The following is a 21,756-nucleotide window of genomic DNA, read 5'->3' as shown; positions in this document are numbered from 1 at the left end:
CTTGGCTGCTTTATACAGGGGCACCTGGAGCTCAGGATATCCCGGTGAGTCCAGATCGATGTGGGCATATGAAGTAGGTAGGTAGGCAGGTCGTACCTGCCTTGATTATTCATTCAGGTACCTTTGCAAGTGCCGTCGTTGCAAGCTCCTTCAATTCCTCATCAGACTTCAAACTCGATATCAAGGCATGGGAGTAGGTATATTACCTTGCCTTGACTACATACACATTGACCTGGGCTAGAAGCAGACAGGATATCAGCTGTATCCTCCTTTCTGTCTAGCTGCATCATTGACTCACTCCTGTCTTCTATCACTCTGTCAAAGTCAACCTCAAAACAAACATATGCTGGACACCATCAGATTACATTCGGCCTACCTATGTACTAAAGCCCGGCGCCAGGGATCTTGATCAAACTGGCCAACTGGAACAACACCCGGAAGACGACGGATTGGACCGTCTATGGCGCGCCACAGCTTCTCCCCCCTCCTTCACTAGGTACCTACTGTACTCCGTACCTCTCTGCATCTTCCTCTGCCCGCTCATCATCCATGCATTCATCTGTCGCATTGCATTGCAGCTCTGATCAGGATCAACAACCAGGGACAGACGAACATTGATTCAGTAGAATAGGTACGGACACCTTTGCTGCCCAATGACAAAATATCTGGGGCAAGCTTATAATGGTGGCCGTATCTGCATGTCCATTGATTGAACCCTCCGGAGATTGCGCTAACCGTCCCCATCAGGATCCAGCCAAGACGTTGATCCCTCATCCCGACTCTGTTGCTTGGATACGAAAGTTGAAGAAATGAGAATGCTACTCAAGCAATCACCATCCCTCTCACAACTTACCATCAGTCGCTCAGAAAAGCAGGACCATGACAAAAGACCGTAACGTGGACAAGGGAACGTACTCCAGTGCCATGGATGCCAGACATGGATGCTGATGGGATGGACTAGGGGCGGAATGGTAACTGGCCATGCTATGGGCGGCAGGCGGCGGCTGTCAAACTGGCTCCAGAAAGGGCCGTCCCACTAGCCTGCCTCTGTCCTTGACCTGTCCTGTCCATACCTAGTGCCTGGCAAGCCCCGGTTCGACCTTGCTCAGAGTAGCGGTCGATCTTCGTCTTTCATCCACAGTGAAGCCATGGCAAAACAACGCGACGCATCAAAATGCTACTGGGCACCGTGCCATGGCACCTTCAGTCCATCTATGTATGTCCTTCAAGATATAGGATAGGATGGCATGGCTGGGAATTTTTGACCCACCGACATTCCAGTTGCGGCATCCCGAGCACAATGTCATCATGGTGCCGAATAAGGTGTGAGCGAGGAAGGGGGTTTGATACTGGTGGTAGAGGTAGTCTTCATTCGACATGGTTGCTCATCCGCATAAAGCGAACAAGACACACGAAACTATCAGCGATATGAACTAAACTACAATCGATAAGATCAAACAGAAAGGAGCATCGTGAACTGGGCTCACAATCAACATTGCAACTGGTCAGGATGAGATCAACATGCATCTGACATCTTTTTGTCGGCTCCATCACACACCTGATACGTCAAGATGAAAAAGAAGGAAGGAAAAATTCAACGTCAGGTGGGCCACGTGCGCCGGTTTGTTACAGTGAGATAGCCAGCACGAATTCTCGCTTCTTCCTCCTGGTTTGGACTGGACTCGCAAGTTTACATTGTGCCATGTCTCCACGGCGGCCACGATATTTGTCTGCACTAGACCTTGATCCATAAGCCATGCCGCCCAATGGCTTCGGCCTAAGGGCTTGGAAGAGCAAGCAGATGGAAAAGACAAGGGTGCTTGAATGAAGCTTCGGGCCCATGTCTCGTCGTTAGCGATGAGGACCCTTAGGATCCTGAGGCACCTGCTTTATTACACAAGTTATGGCTGTGCCATCCTGGGACCACGAGGCAAGCAAGCAAGGCAAGGCGAGGAGAGGCGAGAGGCAAGGGAGAGAGCCATGGGCTAGGGCATGAGATGAGGAACAAGGCTGAGCGAATCAAACAACCAAAGCCTTGTTCATCAGTCCCCTCCCTTCTCACTCACCCCATCTCCGCCCCGTCTTCTCTTTGAGACAGTCTGAGCTCCCGGATCTCGCTTTCCGGTCGGGCTTTGACCTTGAAGTGCTCCGTGTATCAGAGCTACAAGCTCGGGAAGGCAAGAAGAGCGTGCATCAGTCTCTCTGAGAGAAAGAGATGAGGCCGCGGGCTGATCCGTTCGAGGCTGAAGCTGAACGATTGTTGTGTTTCGGGCTAATAAGCTGAATTGGTATCCTCGCTGCCACCCATGCCTCGGTGTCATTTTCACTCTTCATCGATGGAGCAGACCCCAAAGTTAATGTCAACCCGCTCATGTCGGCGATAATCATCCTTGGTCATTGGAATTACCTTTACATCAATCAAGCACAAGGGTCATCATAGACCCCTGCTCTCGAGTGGCCGGGCATGCCGCTGCAATTGCATTTTGCTGCATGCTCTGTATCTAATCCGTGTCCCGTCAGTCGATCTTACTTTGTGCCATTTCGATTCCTTGTTATCTCTGTCCTGTCTGGGTCTGAATATTATACTAGAACCAGCATGTTAATATTACGATTCAGAGCTTGGGCTCCCAAGCCTGGCCTGACCAGGTTTCGTCTGGGGGGGATCAGTTCTAACAGGTAACCAACTGTCGAAGTGGACTCCTTTCGGGAGAAAGGTCTGACCTATTACAACTCTCTCTCAACCTGCTCCAGTTTAAACCGAGCTTAGTTAGCCACTTCCCATCAAAGTGCATGGATTTTGGCGCGCCGCGCTTTCTAGATTAGACAGAGATGCCCTATGAAAGCTGCAAGTCGATGGTTTTCAGATGGACTATCCCTCTAGCTCGGGCGCGACATTTTCTTCCTTCTCCTCTTTACAGCACCCGGCAGTGGACACTGATACGGGACGCCCCATATTCTGACCTCATCCTCACGAGCTCTGAGCCCTCCCATTGCTCAACCTTCACGAGGGCATGGCCAATCTTCTACTACGCAACTTAGCAGGAGCGGGATAAGAGGGTGAAATGGGCTGACAGGTCTGAAAACAAAACCAACCCTTCCGGAAAGGTAGAGTCAACAGTAAAGGGAGGGGGATACGAGGAAACCCTATTACCTTCAGAGGAAAGGCATGACCAGAGAAGACTTCCCTGGTCTTATCCCACGGCCCATTATGCTTTGCTGGTTGCTTCTTCCGCTTCCCGTTCCGTTGATCAGAAGCTTGTGTCTACATACGTATGGGAATTGGTTTGATTGAAAAACCTTTCCTGAGACAGTCTTCACCTATCAGATGGCTGCGGGCCAAGGCTTTTGTGCCTACCCACGTCTTCTTTCAACAACTGACAACTCTCTTGCTTTTCCCGGCCTGGCGATGACCTGGCCAGGATCAACGACGAGAAGAAGAGTCGGCTGAGAGCTCCATAGTACTGTACCCTAGCTCACCGGTCTATCCCCGAACCCGAAAGCGTCCATCCCATTACCTCGAAGGTCTGTTGTCTGCCAATTTCACATTATGAATAATCTGCTGCGCTTGTTGGCGGGTGAGTATGTGTCTGTGTGTGAGCCTCTTTCTTGCCTACACGCGTGAGGTCTCCCGTTGAGCGTTCAACGTCCTGGCATACACGGTTTGAGCCACTCTCCGTCTTTATCAGCTTCATCCACACCCAAATGCACATGTACTGTACACACACTTGGACGGCGTCTTCAGAATTCATCAGTTGTCTACTCTGTACATACAGCTTTCTGGCTTTTACCCACTACCCTCCCACACACACCACTCCTTGATCGCTCGCAGTTACAGGAGACACCCCTCCCCCCCTTGTGAAGGAAAACCCCCCACACCCTCGTCGTCGGTATTCCTCGTGCGTTCTGCATACATATGTATGTATGTATATGGAGAAGGTCGGCCTCCGGGGTCTCATCTTTACATATGTAGCGATGCGAATGGCTTTAGTCTAGGTCTCGCTTGTTCGCACTACACTATCCTGCACTACACATCTTGAAAACGATATACTCCTAACGGCCTGGCCTCGTGTTGGAACGTCCGCCTCAAGTTTTGCGGTCCACCATCAAAACTCTGTCTTGAGATTGCCGTCCGGATCGAGCTACTGGCGGTCCTTTCTAGGCATCGTTACGGCTCGCTGCCCTGTGGCTTCCTCATCCGCCGGCCCACCCTCCACCGACTCAATCCGTTCTTGTCTCGCCTTTGTACATTGATTGCCCTGCCGCGTTTATGCTGAGTCGGTTCTGCTGTCTCCGCAATCTCCACGAGCTCAGCGAAGAAAAAGCAAGTAAAAGAAACTTCCCGCCGTGTCTCACTTTGGTGTGCTTGCGTGTTGAAAGACAAGCCGTTTCCTGTCGGAGAAAAAAGAGGGCTCACAAACAAACACCCGGTTCCAAGTACAGAAGTTGAGGTCAACTTTCTGCGACCTGACGAGTTCTAAACTCCACTACGCCGTCGTTAAGGCTGAATCTGCTGAGGGTTTGAGTGCTTGCGTTGTTCGTGTGCTTCGTTGGGCTGTGCAAAAGGTTTGCTGCAATATAATCAACTCTTGTCTAACACGGAACAATTTGCCCTGAGCTGGAACTGGAGGGACCGACGGTAAACGTGGATTCAATTCACTTTTGCACTTTTAGGAACCAATTCGGGCAATACGATGCATCTCTTCATCGACTGGTGTCAAATGTGAGCAACATCACACCAAGTCTTTTTGTTCCCTCCAACACTGCTTCCAGCTCCCAGGAATTCGGCACCAATCGTTCGCCTCTTGTTCCCCGAGAATTCTTGCAGACGAGATTGTTGGATCTGTCAGTATATCAAACGGCTTAAAAGCCTCCTTTCCCCTATCCGGTGCCAGCTAGGCAGCACATACAACAATGAACAATCCCAATGGGACAACTGCAATGGGACATGATAGCACCATGGCCCAGAGTAATGGGTATGGGAGCGATGCCTGGACAAGCATGAGCCCTTATAGTCAAAGCCCATATAGTGCAAGTCCCTTGACTGAATACCCATCCTTTGGAGCCTTCGTCAGCCATGGACTGCCCTCGGAATCAATAAATCGAATGCCTCCTCCACCACCGCAAACACATCAGATGATACAGCCATCCCCTACTCATATGGCGCATCATCAACTGCCCCTTCTGAATACAACTTGGCCAAGCCAACTGACAAACCCGGCTCCGCCACAGAGTTACTCGGCACCACCCTTATCAATGACACCTGCGACCAGCGCACCGCCCGTGGAGCCCCCAAGGTTACCGACACAGCACGAGAAATCGAGGAAGACTCTTACCACGGAACAGAAACGAGCCATGTGCCAATTCCATGAAGATAACCCTGGTACCCGACAAGCCGATATTGGAGCCCGATTCGGCGTTGAAAGAAGGTAGGCATTTTTGGATCCAAAGTTACAATTCGCCATCGAGAATCTGACAAACTTGACAACAGCACGGTTTCCAAGGTTTTGAGGCATAAAGATCAGTATCTAAAGCGAGACCAAGAGCCAGAAAATGCCGCTGTCAAGCGTGGCAAGGGCAAGCATCCAGATTTCGACCGGACACTCAGCAACTACGTCAGGAGACAGCAGCAGCGAGGATTCCAAGTCAGCGACGACGAGATTATGGAACAGGCGAGGCTTTTTGCTCATGCGAGTGGAAACCAGGAGAGCGTCTTGAATAATTTGAATAGCAGCTGGCTGCAGAAGTTTAAACAAAAGCATGGAATTGGACCAGGCAAGTTGATGCGACGGGCTTCAGAGGCAAACATTCCGGATAGTGCAAGACTCTCGACACTTGCCTCGAAGTCCAGCGATCTATCACCTTCGCCAACGGGCCAACTTTCACCACTTTCAGGAAGTCGGAGCGATGAGGAGGCACACGCTGATGGAATAGATTTTGACTTTGGGTATAAGCATCCCGAGTCCCAGTCTACAACCTCACTTTCGAGCGACTTTCGAGATAACACGGCCTCTTCATTCTCAGCCGGCACCATGAGTCCGACTGGAACCTTTACTTTCTCCCCCGATCCCAATGTGGGAGGATTCCCTATGGATCAACTTCGAGGTACCGATTACCAGCACAGGGAGAAAAGAAGCAACACATTCCCGTCACTCAACATTGACTATGTGAATCAAGTATCATCGTCGACGGAACCAATAACTCCTCGTCACCCTCCATCTTCAACCGCACCGTCTTCGGCTTTAGAATCGCCGCAGCATGAACTTCAGGCGCCGTTTAGTATCGATACCAACGTCAACTCGCCCCCTCCAATGCTACGCCGCAGTAGCAGCAACTCAAGTATAAATCGATCCACAGCAACAAGTGCTACTTCATCCACACCTGTCGATTCATCCCCAGTCTCGCCCTCCCAGGAGGACGCCCGCCGGGCCGCACAGACACTCCTGCATTACATCCAGACTGCTGGCACTTTCGATTCCAACGATTATATGTCAATCGTCCAGCTGACCAAAAAGCTCAAGATCCACCAAGGTAGACCGTCGATAGGAGGACTATCTCGAATCCCGGAAGGCGATGTTGAAGCCCCTGTCCTCCTGCCGACCAAGATGGAATCCGCTTGAAGTTGTGCCAGGCTCATAGCATTGACTGTGTGTTTCTTTTTTCGTACCTATGTCTTATCAATCAAGTCTCTTTTCAAATGGGGTTTCCCTGAGGGCATAAGGGTGCTTAGAACATCGTGGTTGGGGCCATTTTGGGTCAGCGCCCTGCTCACGCGGGTAACGGACTACAAGAGCATTCAAAATCCGATGGCACTGGCCACGATTTGAAGTGTTTGTTGAGTCTGTTTTGCGTTTCCAGCCGCACTTTGGCCGACTATTCTGTTTTTTTTTTTTTTTAAAAAAAAAAAAGACAGAAAAAAAAAACCTGAAATCAAAATAACAAAACATCCAGGTTAACGGGAGCGAACTTTTTCTTTTACTCGATACCACCAATGGAAAGTTTATTCTGCCGCTCATGCGAACCCGAAGAACCATATACAAACAGTCGTCCACACGAATTTACAATTGAAAACTGCTCGTTTCGGAAACGAGGTGCGAAGGAAGAGGCAAATGATCAGAAATAGGTGGAAATGTCAAGGACAACATGGTAGCAGGGAAGGGGTACACATCAGGGCTACAATCTCGGCAACAACAGTTTAAGGGGCAACGCAACATGATGCGTTTGCCAATGTTTGTTTCCTTTTCTGAATGTTCTTCATTTCCCATACACATCTTTTCTTTTTTCCTGGTTGCATTTTACGGCATTGACGTGGAGGGATTAATTGTCTGCGCATACGCTCGTTTCTTTATATCATCATCATTTCTTGTCTATATTCTGTTCAAAGACGAGAAGGTATCTGCTGCGAGGCACGGCACGGCACGACACGGCACGACATGGTATGGCATGGCATGGCATGGCATGTTACAGGGAACGAGGTGGCACATGGTTTACAAAGCGCCTTGTTGAGGTCGCTATGGTTTTCAGGATGGCAACGGAAAAGAGGCCGACGAGGCTCTTTGGTTGAGGGAATGAGTGCTGATGCTAGTTGATTGTAGCCCACAAGCAGCCTGAGGGTGTACTGGAGGTGGTCAAATGTCTGGCAGTGGAGGGCATCCCTTCTTTAGTTGAATGGGCGGCATTTGTGCATTTAGGAATGTCCTTGCTCTTGACTCTTATCGTTCCATGTTGCCGTGATTCCTCTAAACTCTGATTAAGTATTATTAACATCTCAACAAAGGGGTATCATCAGTCTAAAAGAGCGTCTACAGATCTATTCAGCCAAGTCTTTCTTCCCAAAGCTCCGTCACACTCTTCTCCGTCAGTTCAGGCATCAGACGAGCAAGTAGCAGCTCGAGAATGCTGTACATCAGATGCTTGTTGCAGTACTCATCGTCTAGCACAAGAAGCAGCCTCTCCATTTCATCTACCAGATCCTCGTCATCTGATAAATCACACTCGCTCTCCGCACTTCGCCGCCATAAGCGACCACCAAAATAAAGCCTTCCCACACCCTTCGGTAGCAAACCCCAAAGAGACTTAGCGGCTCTACGTCGTAGGGCTTGCAGCTCGGCCTCGGACGATGGTGGGAACAAGGTCGTCTTACCAGGGGCGTTGTTGGGAAAGAGGATACCGCGAAGGGTACGCAGAAGAGGGGGTATATTCGAGGGAGAAAAGAGGGAATTGATGTGATGCGAGAGGAGCCTGCGAGAGAGATAGGTTAGCACGTATTGGCCTTACTCTGTATTTGAGGTAGTACAACGTGGGGGGTTCAATGATCGGAAACGTTATATGCAATAAGGGGCACGTCGAGTGTATGTCGAGCTAGCCGATGTGATGCAATGCAATGCAGTGTGAGGGTAAGCAACAAAGCTCAAGGCGAGACGAGACAGTTATTAGCCTATTGGCTTTCACTCTCTCTGGGTTGGCGCATAAAGTGGTGTCTCCATGTTGATCCGTCCCACGTTAGATGGATATGGACCTAATTGGGACCAGGGAAAGCTCTACAAGATGAGGCTTGCAAGGTGCGGGGAAATGGACGAGGAGGCGCATTCGTCGTCCATGTTGGTATATGTGTCTTATGCAGATAGAGATGTGAGATTACACAACAGGTTTACAATCATGCCGCGGTTGAGTGTGGGTAGCATATGACCAGTCAACCCTGTTCTCGAACCACTCCTTCGTCGTCAAGGATCGTGGGAACAGCTCCGCGTGGAGGCTACAGAAGACTGTGATGGGTCCGACATGTCTCGGGCTCTGAGAAAGAGCTGAGACCGACCGGTCAGACTAGCCCGGTCAAGCCAGACCGCTCCTGGAAGGTTCGCGAGTGTCGTGGCCAAGACTGCGGTGAAAATCTTGAGTATGGTTTCCACAGGCCAGTATAGCATAACCTCGCCGGGAAATGATAAAGGTAGTCTTATAACGGGTGGCGCGGCACGGAGCGAGAGTCAATTCAAGCTCATTGCTGCATCGTCAAAGAGCGGGTGGTCCCCTTGGAGAAGCTGACATGGGCAGGGCGCGTAATCTTGACATTTCGCTGGATGAAAAGGCCTAGCTTCGTGCACCTTGTCAAGCAATCAGGTGTCAAAGACAGCGCTATGGGTTTCGATTGGTTGAAAGCCCAAACCCCGAGACCCATATCAATCATGATCGCGACCTCGAGGAACATGACAAGAAAAAGGGCCTTGTCTTGGTTTGATAATCCTCGTGTTGAAATTGTGGGCTGTGGGTTGCGTGGGCGTGTGAAGATGGCGGTTTGGAAGAGGTCATAGACGGCATGGGCCGCTCCCAAGACGAGGCGGGCCGTTTGATCATGCCTGTGCCGCTGAAGAAATTATTGTCCTGAAAGCTCACTGGAGCTTCAGGAGGTCCAGTGACTTCAGACTCATGCGAGGTGATGAATACTGTCTGGTGACGGTGTACGTGTGAGGAAGTGGAATAGAGACGCTCATATCTTACCTGTCAATAGGGCCATCGTGGCCAGCGATTCGTCCAGGTCCGTTGACCGCGCCATATTGTAAAAGTGATAGAAATCCATCCAGCCAAGGCATGCGCAAGCTGAGCTCAAACAGATTTCCAAGACATGTCCATACTCGACACGATAGGATCGGCGCCTTAACAGGGTCGAATGACCTCGGCGGAGACTTGTCGTGATCCAGCAAAGCTTCTTTCTCATCCAAGGGCGTGGCCCTAGCAGGAAGGGACGATGTCATCACCAGAGCAGTCGTGATAAATCGGAGCGAGGCAACTACCAGCATCCCAAGCTGGATAACGGCAAGGAACATAGACCTTACAGACCAGCTGCGACGGCCTCTTACGTCAACCTTGGGCCCACCAGCATCGCTTTGGGTCTCTGCAACCACTGCCCCTTGGTCTTTTCCTTGTCGCAAAATCCTGGCCGTGATGCAGATGCCCTCATACAGCATCCATGGCTGAGATGCCTTATTAGCTATGATGTTACCAATGATAAGCTCCGAAAAGATCTGTTCAACGAGAGACGTGAGACAAGGGTTCTCGAGGTCTTCCGTGGGCAATAAGATCGCAAGGACGCCCTGAACCAGCAATTGGCGATACAGCGCTTCATTCTCTTTCTGGTCGGATATGGTGTCTGGGCAATCTGGGTGGGGGACTGGTGCGAGGTGTGGCAGAGGGCACATGGCGTGGTAGGCCTCTCGAGGGTCGACCTCAACAGGCTGTCTGGCGGTAGGGCTATGAGAGATACGGTATGCTGGTCACCGTTAGATAGGAGTGGCATCGTAGAGATCGAGTCCTCACATGTTATGTGCTTGTCCAGCAAGTCAGGTATCTCATCCAACACTAGGCTCTCTAGATCAACCTTGCGGAACCGCTGTTCCAAGGCTCGCGAACAGTGGGCGATAATGTGCAATATCTCTGATACAAAGTGTTCATCCGTAGTGATTTTGCTATACCAGCTCTGCACGAACTCTCTCATGACAATAGCGAGCAGGGCGTACAATTGAAGGTCGACATCGTTGCGACTAGTCAATGGTGGAAGCAGCGCGTCTATAGGCACTTGCGAATCGCGGCTTTTTTCCCCGAGCTGAGGGGAGCAGAGGGTCCGACGTATCAGAAGCGAAGTCGCTCGGTCGGACAAGGGATCGATAGGATTAGAGCGTAAAGGACGGCGAGTAGGAGAGGCCATATTGGAAGAGGTCGGCGGCTCGGTATCAAAGGCAACCGATTTGGTGCGTGGGGCTGGCGGACGGGCAGGAGGCACGGCTGGAGGCACAGAGGGAGCAGCGGTCATGACCGAAGTGATCGGCGAGTCTCCAGTATCATGACCTGGTCAGTAAGCGGGAGGGAGATGGAGATGACGATGGCGAGTTTGAGGGATGTTCGATTTCGAGGTTTGGGGTTGAAGTCAAGTTAACATCGGGTCGCAGAGCAGGCCGCATCCATCCATTCCATGTTAAGCTCCTGGCTCCTGGCTCCTGCCCGCGCACGGCACGGGTTGGCCCGTTACCTGAACCGTGCGCTGCATGCGCGGGGAGCCCGCATGCATGAGATACCTACGACATACCATAACCATGCTGTAACTTCCCGAGTAGCAGCAATGAGCATTCCAAACATATTAAAGTGGTTTAAATTGATTGAATACAGTTCAAGCCATAGAATAGCCAGTACCTCCCTATCCCTACCTAGGTAGCTACTAGCCCTGAGCTGGGGTCATTTTCAGTGACGGAAACGTACGTAGAAATTCTGTTTCAGGAGATGTTCTTTTTCTGCTACCGCTTGTCCTCAAAGATGTATAACTCAGAGGAATGAGAAATGCTTCCGGTCCTATGAAATCTGTTCTGCCGCCTAGATATACTACAGATTCTGTACATTATTGTTACAAATGCCTCCTCCTCGTTTTTATCTACACATGGCTATATTCAGGTGTCCCTTGTGGCCGTCTCATATCTGCAATTGTACGGTCAGCTCAGCTCGTTTTCAACGATGAATTGACAACAACATACCTCTTACCACGGAATGCCCACACCCCCCAATTACCACAGCTGACATCCTGGGGGTCCATGTCGTTCAGATCCCATCGAAGACTCCTGAAAACATTCTCTCCAGGTTGCAGAAGTATATCAAATTCGCCCTTCGACTTCTTGTTCACCCACTCGACGTCGCGTTCCATGTCAAACTGGGTATAGCCTGTGCTGATAATAGGGATCTTAGTCTCAAGGAGAAGGGGTAGGGTTTCTTCCCACTCGTGACTGCTTGCAGGATGACCCAAACCCGGGTGAAATAGCACAAAGCAGTCGAAGTAAGGATCATATGGTGCAAAGTGTTGCGTCTGGTGAACTGTGTGGTAGTAATCCACGATTGTGCTTATCTTCATCTTGTACCAGACGCGATCCTCTACCACCGCTCCAAAGGGGTTGGAAGGGGTACGTTCTGGCAACGGGAACTCGTCGTCACGGTTGGCCATGCTTTCAGGCCCAACAAAGATGAGGTGTAGTCTGGCTTCGGGGAACATATGTGCCAGTTGAACCCAAGCAGGTCGAGGGAGAGAAGATTCAGCACGAGCTCCCAGAATGAAAATTCTGACAGCTGGTGCCTCGGGTTTGAGCTCACCAACGCCGGTTCCTCGACCTGACTTGGGAGGATGCAAGTTGTATCTCAATGCTAGTATCATCAATCAGTTCATGGCTATTCTCTGGTCAGTCGTTGCACTAACCGCTGAAACTCTTCAGTCCCTCTGTAGTCATTCGCTCTCCAGCCTTGATGCTGTAAGGGCTAAGCTCATGGAGAATGCTGCCAATGGTTACGGGATAAGTCAAGAGCCGGGTAATCTGTCTCATCTGACGATCAGAGTTGACAGCATCAAACTCTCTTGTATACATGAAAGTATCCCAATTTGTCATGTTGATCGCCGCATGTTCCATCTGAAGATCTGGGAGGTTGCCTTCTTCGAATACTCGGCCCGAGCGCAAATCGTGGTCATCTTCGTTAATTTGTCTAAGAGTGTCGCAAACTTCCAAATGCTTTTCGTAATCATCCATCCAATGCTCCTCGCAGCAATAAACTGGTAAGCCACAGTCTGGGCATTCAAAGTTGACGTGCTGAGGCGGCTGAGTTCCCTTTGCAGCCTCGGGGTCCTCGGGTTTCGGGGCAATGGTAGGAAGCTTCGTTTGCTGGTGGTCGGGGTGAGGGCAGTAGGCATGCTGTCGCATAAAAGCAGCTCGTTGCCGGAACTCTGGTACTGGAGACTTTGAAAACGGGTGAAAGAGGTTGTCTTGACTCAGGCGTAATGGTGACGGAGACGACTTATTGGTGATAGTTGCGGTGGCCTCAGATTTTGTCACCGGGGAAGTGGAAAAGTCTCGATTCTTGGGCGTAGGCGAAGCTCTTCTTTGGTCCTTGGTAGTTGAATGTCTGCGGATATGATGGGCTGATATCCTCATCCATGGCCTAGCTGCCGCTCCAGAGGCCAATTGCCTCCGGACAGTTGCAGGACATTGCCCACAGATGCTCGAGGCTGCTTTCCTCAGAGTAGGCTCCATTTTATGGACAAAATCAGCCAGATCCAGGACACAGTTCAATACCCAGATTTCTTTGGAAGGCCTGACATCGCTGAAGTGGGATAATTCAAAGAGCTCGGACCACGATTATCTGCGCCGCAAAATAATTCCTCCGAAGCGCGCCAAACTTTTGACATCAAAGCTCGCTTGAGTTTCAAAAGCTCCAACCATCAGCTTCGACGCGACACAATCAGACCTGCCTTTGTCTTTGAAGCCGCGCAGGCTCATCTGCGCCTAGCCGCAAACATGGCGACCACGTCGAACATGTTCATGTACTCGCTGACGGTTCAGCCGCCGACAAATGTCACGCAAGCGGTCTTGGGCCAGTTCGCAGGCACTAGAGAACAACTTATCATCACTGCTGCTGGCTCGCAGCTCTCCCTACTACGACCCGATCCATCCCAGGGAAAGGTAATTACCCTCCTATCGCATGATGTATTTGGCATCATACGTTCCCTCGCCGCTTTTCGGTTAGCTGGTAGCAATAAGGGTAAGTCAATCCAATACCTCTCAGGAAAATCACTTAGTGATATTCGAAAGCGATGCCACAGACGCGTCGACTACAGCGCTACCGAGTACTTGATGCCCTGTTGCAAGAATCCCAAAGCTAACAAATCTTCCAGACTACTTGATCATTGCGTCCGATTCTGGTCGTATCACAATCATTGAGTACCTCCCTGCACAGAACCGCTTTCACCGTTTACATCTCGAAACTTTTGGCAAATCCGGTGTACGGAGAGTCATCCCTGGCGAGTATCTAGCCTGCGACCCAAAGGGCAGAGCATGCTTGATTGCCTCAACTGAGAAGAACAAACTTGTCTATGTTCTCAACCGTAATTCACAAGCCGAGCTCACAATCTCGTCACCGCTTGAGGCCCACAAACCCGGCGTGCTGGTCATCTCCATGGTTGCGCTTGATGTTGGCTACTCAAACCCAGTGTTCGCCGCACTCGAGATTGACTACTCCGAGATTGATCAAGACTCGACCGGCCAAGCAATGGAAGAGTTGGAGACTCAACTGGTCTATTATGAGCTTGATTTGGGACTCAATCACGTTGTGCGCAAGTGGTCAGACCCTGTTGACCCAACAGCCTCAATTCTGTTCCAGGTCCCTGGTGGAAATGACGGGCCTAGTGGTGTGCTCGTGTGCGGTGAAGAAAATATCACATATCGACACTCAAATCAGGAAGCATTCCGTGTTGCCATCCCTCGTCGGCGCGGCGCCACTGAGGATCCGAACCGCAAGCGCACGATCGTGTCTGGTATCATGCACAAGCTGAAAGGCAGTGCAGGCGCGTTTTTCTTCCTCCTTCAAACAGATGACGGTGATCTCTTCAAACTCTCGATTGATATGATTGAGGATGAGGAAGGTAATCCCACTGGAGAAGTCAAAAGACTCAAGATCAAGTATTTTGACACCGTTCCGGTCGCCTCAAGTCTCTGTATCTTGAAGAGCGGTTTCCTCTACGTTGCTTCTCAGTTTGGTAACTACTCATTCTACCAATTTGAAAAGCTCGGTGATGACGATGAGGAACTAGAGTTCTATAGTGATGACTTCCCAGCGGATCCCAGGGCTTCTTACGAGCCAGTTTACTTCCACCCTCGGCCAACTGAAAACTTGGCCCTGGTCGAGAGCATCCCTGCCATGAACCCCCTCCTAGATTGCAAGGTCGCAAATCTCACTGGAGAAGATGCACCTCAAATCTATACCATTTGTGGTAATGGCCCCCGAAGTAGCTTCAGGATGCTCAAGCATGGCTTGGAAGTCAACGAGATTGTTGCCTCTGAACTGCCTGGAATTCCTTCTGCTGTTTGGACGCTGAAGCTGAATCGTTCCGAACAGTACGATGCTTACATCGTACTATCATTTACCAACGGTACGCTAGTCCTTAGTATTGGCGAGACTGTTGAGGAAGTCAGTGACTCCGGTTTTCTCACGAGTGTTCCAACGCTGGCGGCCCAGCTCCTTGGTGACGATGGACTGATCCAGGTTCATCCCAAGGGCATTCGACACGTGCGTAATGGCCATGTCAATGAATGGGCCGCTCCGCAACATCGCTCCATTGTTGCTGCTACAGCCAATGCTCATCAGGTCGCTGTCGCTCTCAGCTCTGGTGAGATCGTCTACTTCGAGATGGATGCGGACGGCTCACTGGCTGAGTATGATGAAAAGAAGGAGATGTTCGGTACCGTTACTTGCCTAAGTCTGGGTGACGTCCCTGAAGGACGATTAAGAAGTTCATTCTTAGCCGTCGGTTGCGACGATTGCACTGTCCGCATACTCAGCCTGGATCCAGAGTCGACTTTGGAAAACAAGTCAGTTCAGGCTCTTACAGCTGCGCCAACATCGCTGGCAATCATCGCAATGGATGACTCCTCGTCGGGCGGTTCTACCCTCTATCTCCACATCGGTCTACACTCCGGTGTCTATCTCAGGACAGTTCTTGACGAAGTGACTGGTGAGTTGACAGACACGCGCCAAAAGTTCCTCGGCCCCAAAGAAGTCCGACTTTTCCAGGTCACAGTTCAAGGCAAGACATGCGTGCTTGGTCTAAGCTCCAGGCCTTGGCTTGGCTACGCAGACCCGATCACAAAAGGTTTTGTAGTGACGCCCCTAAACTACGTCGACCTTGAGTGGGGTTGGAACTTCAGTAGTGAGCAGTGCGAAGAAGGCATTGTTGGTATCCAAGGTCAATCGTTACGGTACGTTGCTATTCCTTTTTGTTACTCCTGATATCTGGTTGCATATGATGAGAAAACGGGATCCTATGCTTTAAGCAATGAGGCTTATTACGCATTTTTCCAATTGTTCCTACTGAAGCAACATATTTCTACAACGTTCTTGTGGCATCCATCATAAAGCAAGGCGTGCGCTAACGCTGGCAGAATTTTTAATATCGATCGGCTTGGCGATACACTCATCCAGAAATCAATTCCTTTAACATACACCCCAAAGAAACTTGTAAAGCACCCTGACCAGCCTCTCTTCTACACTATCGAGGCAGACAACAACACTTTACCACCTGAGTTACGTGCACAACTTTTGGCAGACCCTAAAATCGTCAATGGCGATTCTAGAGTGCTCCCACCTGAAGATTTTGGCTACCCCAAAGGTACACGTCGATGGGCATCTTGCATTAATGTGATAGATCCGCTTTCCGAGGAAGGACAGGTTCTGCAAACGATTGATTTGGAGAACAATGAAGCGGCAGTCAGTGCAGTAATCGTGTCTTTTTCAAGCCAAGATCACGAGAACTTTTTGGTAGTTGGTACCGGCAAAGACATGGTGGTCAATCCCCGCAGTTACAGCGAAGGATATCTACACATTTACCGATTTCAAGATGGGGGGCGAGAACTTGAGTTCATTCACAAAACCAAGGTTGAAGAACCACCTCTGGCTCTTTTGGCTTTTCAAGGAAGAGTGGCTGTTGCAGTTGGAACACAGTTGCGTATATATGATCTCGGCATGAGACAGATGCTCCGCAAATCTCAGGCTGAAGTAGCAGCGCAGCAGATCGTGTCGCTGAACACCCAGGGCAGTCGAATTATTGTCGGTGATGTTCAACAGGGCGTAACCTACGTGGTGTACAAGCCTGCGTCGAACAAACTCATTCCCTTTGTTGATGATACCATCGCAAGGTGGACCACATGCACAACCATGGTAGATTACGAGTCGGTGGCCGGTGGTGACAAGTTCGGAAATATGTTCATTGTCCGCTGCCCTGAGAAAGCCAGTGAAGAGGCTGACGAGGAGCAAACGGGCTTGCATCTTATTAATGCGCGAGAATATCTCCACGGTACACCTCACAGAGTGAGTCTGATGTGCCATTTCTACACACAGGACATACCAACCAGTATCACCAAAACGAGTCTGGTAGTCGGTGGGCAGGAAATTTTACTATGGAGCGGTATCATGGGCACTATCGGAGTCTTCATACCATTTGTCAGTCGTGAAGATGCAGACTTCTTCCAGAATCTCGAACAACACCTAAGGACCGAGGACCCCCCGCTCGCCGGACGAGATCATCTTATGTATCGCGGGTATTATGCTCCTGTCAAGGGGGTCATTGATGGCGATCTATGCGAGCGGTACAACCTCTTACCCAACGACAAGAAGCTTATGATTGCCGGCGAATTGGACCGATCGGTCCGAGAGATCGAGCGAAAGATTTCTGTAAGTTCTCTTTGGCCCGACATTTATATCCTCGCAGTGTGCTGACTAAATTTCAGGATATTCGGACACGGTCTGCATTCTGATTAGGGAAAAGTGGTATCTTTAGTATATCCTATGAAGCTATTGTACAAAACTTGAAGTGTTTGGGTTGTTGGCGGCGTTAAGGTACAGGGCTAAAGGTCCCTGTCTTGGAAGAAAATAGGTAATCAACGAACCGAACCGTGTGTTGAGAACCGCGACGCGCGGTACGAACCATGAATCTAATATTCAACCTGAAGCTCGATCAGAGTCCTCTCCAAAACGGGCCACGGTTCTTGTATATGTCGGCCTTCTTGCCCTTGCCAGAGGCTGGATTCTCTTGCTCCCATTTTTCATCGTCCAAATATGCTGTAACAGCGTTCTCAAGATCATAGCTGGATTGTTCCAGGTACAGCACAGCAATGTCATAGTCGGAGACTTTGCAGGATGTCATGAAGCGGCGAATCTTGCCCTTCCTCAGCTCCCCATCTTCTCCCTCGATGGGCCGTGGTGAGAGGCTAACTCCGCCCCTGTAATACTCGCCAGGAATCAACACTGTTCGTCTTCCGAGAAGCAAGTGGTCGCTCGTGATGTTATTACTTCGTCGCAGAGCGTGAGCGGGCACGCCATATCGAAGAGATAAGGAGCTGACGCTGTCATGGCGATGGTCGAGGAAATGAAGGATATCCGGAGCATCTTCTTTGGTAGCATCCTGCGCCAATGCTGCCTTCTCATCGTTGACGTTCGGCGTAGGTGAGGCTGCGGAGTATGGTGGAGGCGCGCCGGAGATATGTGCAGTCCTTGAACTGGACGATGGCAGCGATGTATAAGCCGGCGGTTCCCTCAACCCCTGCGGCAGAGACGTCGGCCCTGTCGAAACCTGACAGTATGGACAATAGTCGGCAAATCGCTCGTTCTTCTACCAAGCAAGAGTATCAGCTTCAGCCTGGATAAAAAAATGATTGTTTAGATACATGACGAACATGGATACATTTGCCACAGATGATTCTCGCACAGCATGCGACTCGACGATCTTGTGGAAGAGATAGTTTCTCTTTCGTGTACGCTGGCGTTGAGGAGAGGATGGTTGCACACGTAGAGCAAGACTCCATGATATCGCGGGTATTGAAGATCAGTTTGTTAAGTAAAGGTACAAGAAAATAGATCCGTATCTACCTAGGGGTTCTACACTACACTCAAAGGTTGCACACCTGGACTATCCTCCCATGAAGGTCGTGGTTGTCCAATCACGTCATGGGGACGCTAGTGGCTTGTGTAGACGCCACCCGACTGTAAAACGGGTGGTTGCATACGGTATCGATCATATCCACGCGACTCAAAAAGACGTTGTCATAAGGAGAAATGCATAGAAAGAAAACGCAGAAAAACAATGGACTGTATTTTGACAGCTCAACCCAACAATATCCTCTTACCATCAGCCCTGCACAGGTTTCTATACTTCCATATTGTCCCAATCAAATGTGACCTTGAGTCTCAGGTGTCTCCGCTGAGCCTTTCACCATTGTCGCAATCCTCAGCCAAGGCTCTTTAACCTTAACCTTCTTCAACTTACCAGGTACACCATTTCCAACATCGCGTTTCGTCTATACGTGTTCAACCTATACTTGGCCCAAGTCATATTACAGCGATCTATAGGAGCACGCAATATGAGCAAACCATTGGCCTTCGGCCTCAACTTTAGCAAGAAGCCAGGCGCGTCGAAGCCCCCTCCACCGAAACGAAGGCCAATGTTTGGTGACAATGATGATTCCGACAATGAAGGCGCCGTCGAGGAAGGCAAAGCTGAAGAGATTGGAGAGTTCGATGACCTCGGTCGCGCTCAAAACGCAAAAGCCAACATCACCAAATTGAGCAAACCGAAGAGTGGCACCCCGACTCAACCCCCGAAGCTCAAATCCAAGGGTCAGCCAAACGTAATGTTTGGTGATCTCTCTAGCTCTCTGGCATCACGAAGAAACGCTGAGGCTGCCACGGAAGTCGATGCTAGCGTCTACGAGTACGATTCTGTTTACGATTCTCTCAAACCAAAGAAACAGGTCACGAAGGAGGATCAAGAAAAACAGCCAAAATATATGAAAAACATCCTGCAGTCAGCCGATATACGGAAGCGCGACGCATTAATTGCAGAGGAGAAGAAAATTGCGCGGGAGCGAGAGGCCGAAGGGGAGGAATTTGCCGACAAGGAAAAGTTTGTCACAGAAGCATATCGTAAACAACAGGAAGAGAATAAGAGGATTGAGGAAGAAGAGAGGAGACGGGAAGAGGAAGAGGCGAAGAAGAACAAGGGTGGTGGCATGTCTGCCTTCTACAGAAAACTCCTCGATAAAGATGAGGAAAGGCATTCGGATGCTGTCAGGGCGGCTGAGGAACAGGTTAAGCATGGCGCACCCGAGGAGGACAATGCAGATGACGACAAGCAAGAGAAGGAGAAGACTGAGGCCGATATCGCCAAGGAGCTTAACGAGAAGGGCGCCGCAGTTGCCATCAACGAAGAGGGTCAAGTGGTGGATAAGCGTCAGCTTCTTAGGGGCGGCTTAAACGTTGGCGTGAAGAAGAAAGAATCGGTCGAACGCGAAGCGGAACGACAAGCTGAGCGGCCGCGGAAGGATATCGCAAATCAGCAGTTTGGAAGAAAACAAGCTCAACGAGAACGACAGTCACGCATGATCGAGGAGCAGCTCGAGCAGTCAATGAAGCGATCACGGGATGAAGAAGCGGCACAAAGGGAAAAAGCTGAGCGAGCATCGAAGAGCCGGAAGACAGAGGGCGAGATCTCAAGTGCGAAGGAACGATACCTAGCTCGAAAACGAGCCGCCGAAGAAGCGAAGAAGGCCGCTGGAGGAACTTAGGTACCCAAACTCGAGAATTGAAGACAAGGTTGTGTACAACGACATGGCATGGCTTTTGACATAACATCCCGGTCATATCTCCTCCGGTTCGTCTATTGCCCTGTTCTATCCTTAATTGGTTCTTCGTACATGATAATATCTCCTCGTGGGCGTCATCCGATCCGTGTTGTCACAATATATTACAATCTTGCGCTTTCATAAAAATTGTCGCAAGCCGTTGGTTTTTTATTTTGAGAATCTTCGCCTCTTCAATTTTGCAAGCTAGCAGATTCTTGCCTTAATCGGGCAATGTATGCTGCGTTGACCATGTTCCAAGCGGCCATGTACTTCTCCATGCAGCTGGTCATGCAAGTCGTCTCGCTGCTCGATAGAGAAGTTCCGGGCTTGGGGACGCACTTCTCGAAACAAGTCTCTTGGAGTTTCTGTCGTAGGGCTATTGTTAGTCTCGATTAGAAGGTAAGGGACCGTGAAATGGACGAACCTCAATGAGAGTGCGGGCGTTAACCAAGTTGGCCTCCTGCTGGACCTGCTTGATGACAGCAGCCTTGACTTGTGTGGAATCCATAGTGGTGATGTTTGTTTGACAGTCGTGACGGTTGTCTGTAAGGCTTGGGCGCATGTCTATCGCAAAAAGGTAGCGGGCTGGAAAAACCGTCGGTCCGTGGCAGTGGGCACGGCTCAGCAGCTACACCTGATTGAAGACAAACCCAGGAGCTCTTGAATGTCAATGAAGTTGATTTTGGTTCTAGGTTTGGTAGGTAGCTAATAGTCGTTTCACATTCAACCAGCTAACCTCAGATTGCTAAATTAGTTAAGTCTCTATATTTCTCATGATCACGTATTGAGATAGATATCAATATCAGAACCATGTATTAGGTGTTAGGGGCCTCGGTTATAGTCAACGCCTTTTCTCTTGACTGCGAAACACCCTGTGTTTCCCCTTCGCGACACCACACCCTCAATGTTGACCTGCTTGATTATAAGTCTGATGTAGACTGCCTCCGGCCTTGAAGCCTAACGTCCAACTGAGGCGTCAGAGGTAGTGCTGGTCCCCAGGAGTCTGGATCTGATACTCCCGGTGCTGACTGTAGCATGGCCAACGTCGTCGGTTCATTTCTTCCTCGCCTTCCAGTGAACAGAAACTGCATCACCTTACGCTGAGGGATGTCTTGGAATTTTCACCCCTTACTAATGCTCGAAGTGGTCAACGTTCTCCTTATGAATTATCCAGGGATGTTCGAATCGGAATCTCGCCAGCCACGGTGCTACTTTCGAATTCTCGCTTATATGGAGAACGAAAAATAGGTGCTCCTATCAAATCCGGGAGATAAGACGCGACTCGTCCCTCTGGTTCCCTCAGCTTTCTTGCGATTTACTCCCCGAAATGTACAAAGAACAGCTGTCTTCAACCCAGTGTCGCTACAGAAGTATCTACCGCATTTACCCATCACATTTGGACCGTCAATCGGATTTACGACTTCATCCCCTTCTTGCATATTGGTGTAAGGACCTATTGCTTCCTCGATTCCATCCGTCCAAGAAGCCAAGTCAAGCCGATTAGGCCACACATTAGTCGCGGCCTCCTGGAATCATCAGTCCCAGTTGAGTTGGACATGATATTAAACTT

The 21,756-nt window shown here is 50.1% G+C and overlaps 7 protein-coding genes across 7 annotated transcripts; 3 read left to right on the top strand and 4 right to left on the bottom strand.

The window, feature by feature from the left end:
- Positions 1 to 4,911: 4,911 nt before the first annotated feature.
- FPRO_04992 (uncharacterized protein) lies at positions 4,912 to 6,617 on the top strand (the record flags this gene model as incomplete). The annotated part of the gene is made up of 2 exons (XM_031230562.1): positions 4,912 to 5,426; positions 5,489 to 6,617. 2 exons carry the CDS (start codon positions 4,912 to 4,914, stop codon positions 6,615 to 6,617), a joined length of 1,644 nt encoding a protein of 547 aa, XP_031080686.1.
- Positions 6,618 to 7,811: 1,194 nt separating this feature from the next.
- FPRO_04991 (uncharacterized protein) lies at positions 7,812 to 10,801 on the bottom strand (the record flags this gene model as incomplete). Its single annotated transcript, XM_031230560.1, has 3 exons — positions 7,812 to 8,238; positions 9,493 to 10,261; positions 10,309 to 10,801. The coding sequence occupies 3 exons, from the start codon at positions 10,799 to 10,801 to the stop codon at positions 7,812 to 7,814; spliced, it is 1,689 nt and encodes a 562-aa protein (XP_031080685.1).
- A 628-nt stretch (positions 10,802 to 11,429) lies between these two features.
- On the bottom strand, positions 11,430 to 13,049 carry FPRO_04990 (uncharacterized protein; the record flags this gene model as incomplete). Its single annotated transcript, XM_031230559.1, has 3 exons — positions 11,430 to 11,457; positions 11,514 to 12,171; positions 12,224 to 13,049. 3 exons carry the CDS (start codon positions 13,047 to 13,049, stop codon positions 11,430 to 11,432), a joined length of 1,512 nt encoding a protein of 503 aa, XP_031080684.1.
- A 264-nt stretch (positions 13,050 to 13,313) lies between these two features.
- On the top strand, positions 13,314 to 17,324 carry FPRO_04989 (related to splicing factor 3B subunit 3 (spliceosomal protein sap130); the record flags this gene model as incomplete). Its single annotated transcript, XM_031230558.1, has 4 exons — positions 13,314 to 13,557; positions 13,691 to 15,770; positions 15,954 to 17,241; positions 17,298 to 17,324. The coding sequence occupies 4 exons, from the start codon at positions 13,314 to 13,316 to the stop codon at positions 17,322 to 17,324; spliced, it is 3,639 nt and encodes a 1,212-aa protein (XP_031080683.1).
- A 200-nt stretch (positions 17,325 to 17,524) lies between these two features.
- FPRO_04988 (uncharacterized protein) lies at positions 17,525 to 18,371 on the bottom strand (the record flags this gene model as incomplete). The annotated part of the gene is made up of 2 exons (XM_031230557.1): positions 17,525 to 18,178; positions 18,243 to 18,371. The coding sequence occupies 2 exons, from the start codon at positions 18,369 to 18,371 to the stop codon at positions 17,525 to 17,527; spliced, it is 783 nt and encodes a 260-aa protein (XP_031080682.1).
- Positions 18,372 to 18,926: 555 nt separating this feature from the next.
- Positions 18,927 to 20,129, top strand: FPRO_04987 (uncharacterized protein; the record flags this gene model as incomplete). The annotated part of the gene is made up of 1 exon (XM_031230556.1): positions 18,927 to 20,129. One exon carries the CDS (start codon positions 18,927 to 18,929, stop codon positions 20,127 to 20,129), a length of 1,203 nt encoding a protein of 400 aa, XP_031080681.1.
- A 248-nt stretch (positions 20,130 to 20,377) lies between these two features.
- On the bottom strand, positions 20,378 to 20,694 carry FPRO_04986 (uncharacterized protein; the record flags this gene model as incomplete). Its single annotated transcript, XM_031230555.1, has 2 exons — positions 20,378 to 20,551; positions 20,611 to 20,694. The coding sequence occupies 2 exons, from the start codon at positions 20,692 to 20,694 to the stop codon at positions 20,378 to 20,380; spliced, it is 258 nt and encodes an 85-aa protein (XP_031080680.1).
- Between the last annotated feature and the right edge of the window lie 1,062 nt (positions 20,695 to 21,756).

This window comes from Fusarium proliferatum, assembly GCF_900067095.1.
Source record: "Fusarium proliferatum ET1 genome assembly, contig: FPRO_scaffold004, whole genome shotgun sequence".
Classification (NCBI taxonomy): domain Eukaryota; kingdom Fungi; phylum Ascomycota; class Sordariomycetes; order Hypocreales; family Nectriaceae; genus Fusarium; species Fusarium proliferatum.
The sequence above is the reverse complement of the archived record's forward strand: the minus strand, read 5'-3'. Positions and strand labels throughout refer to the sequence as shown.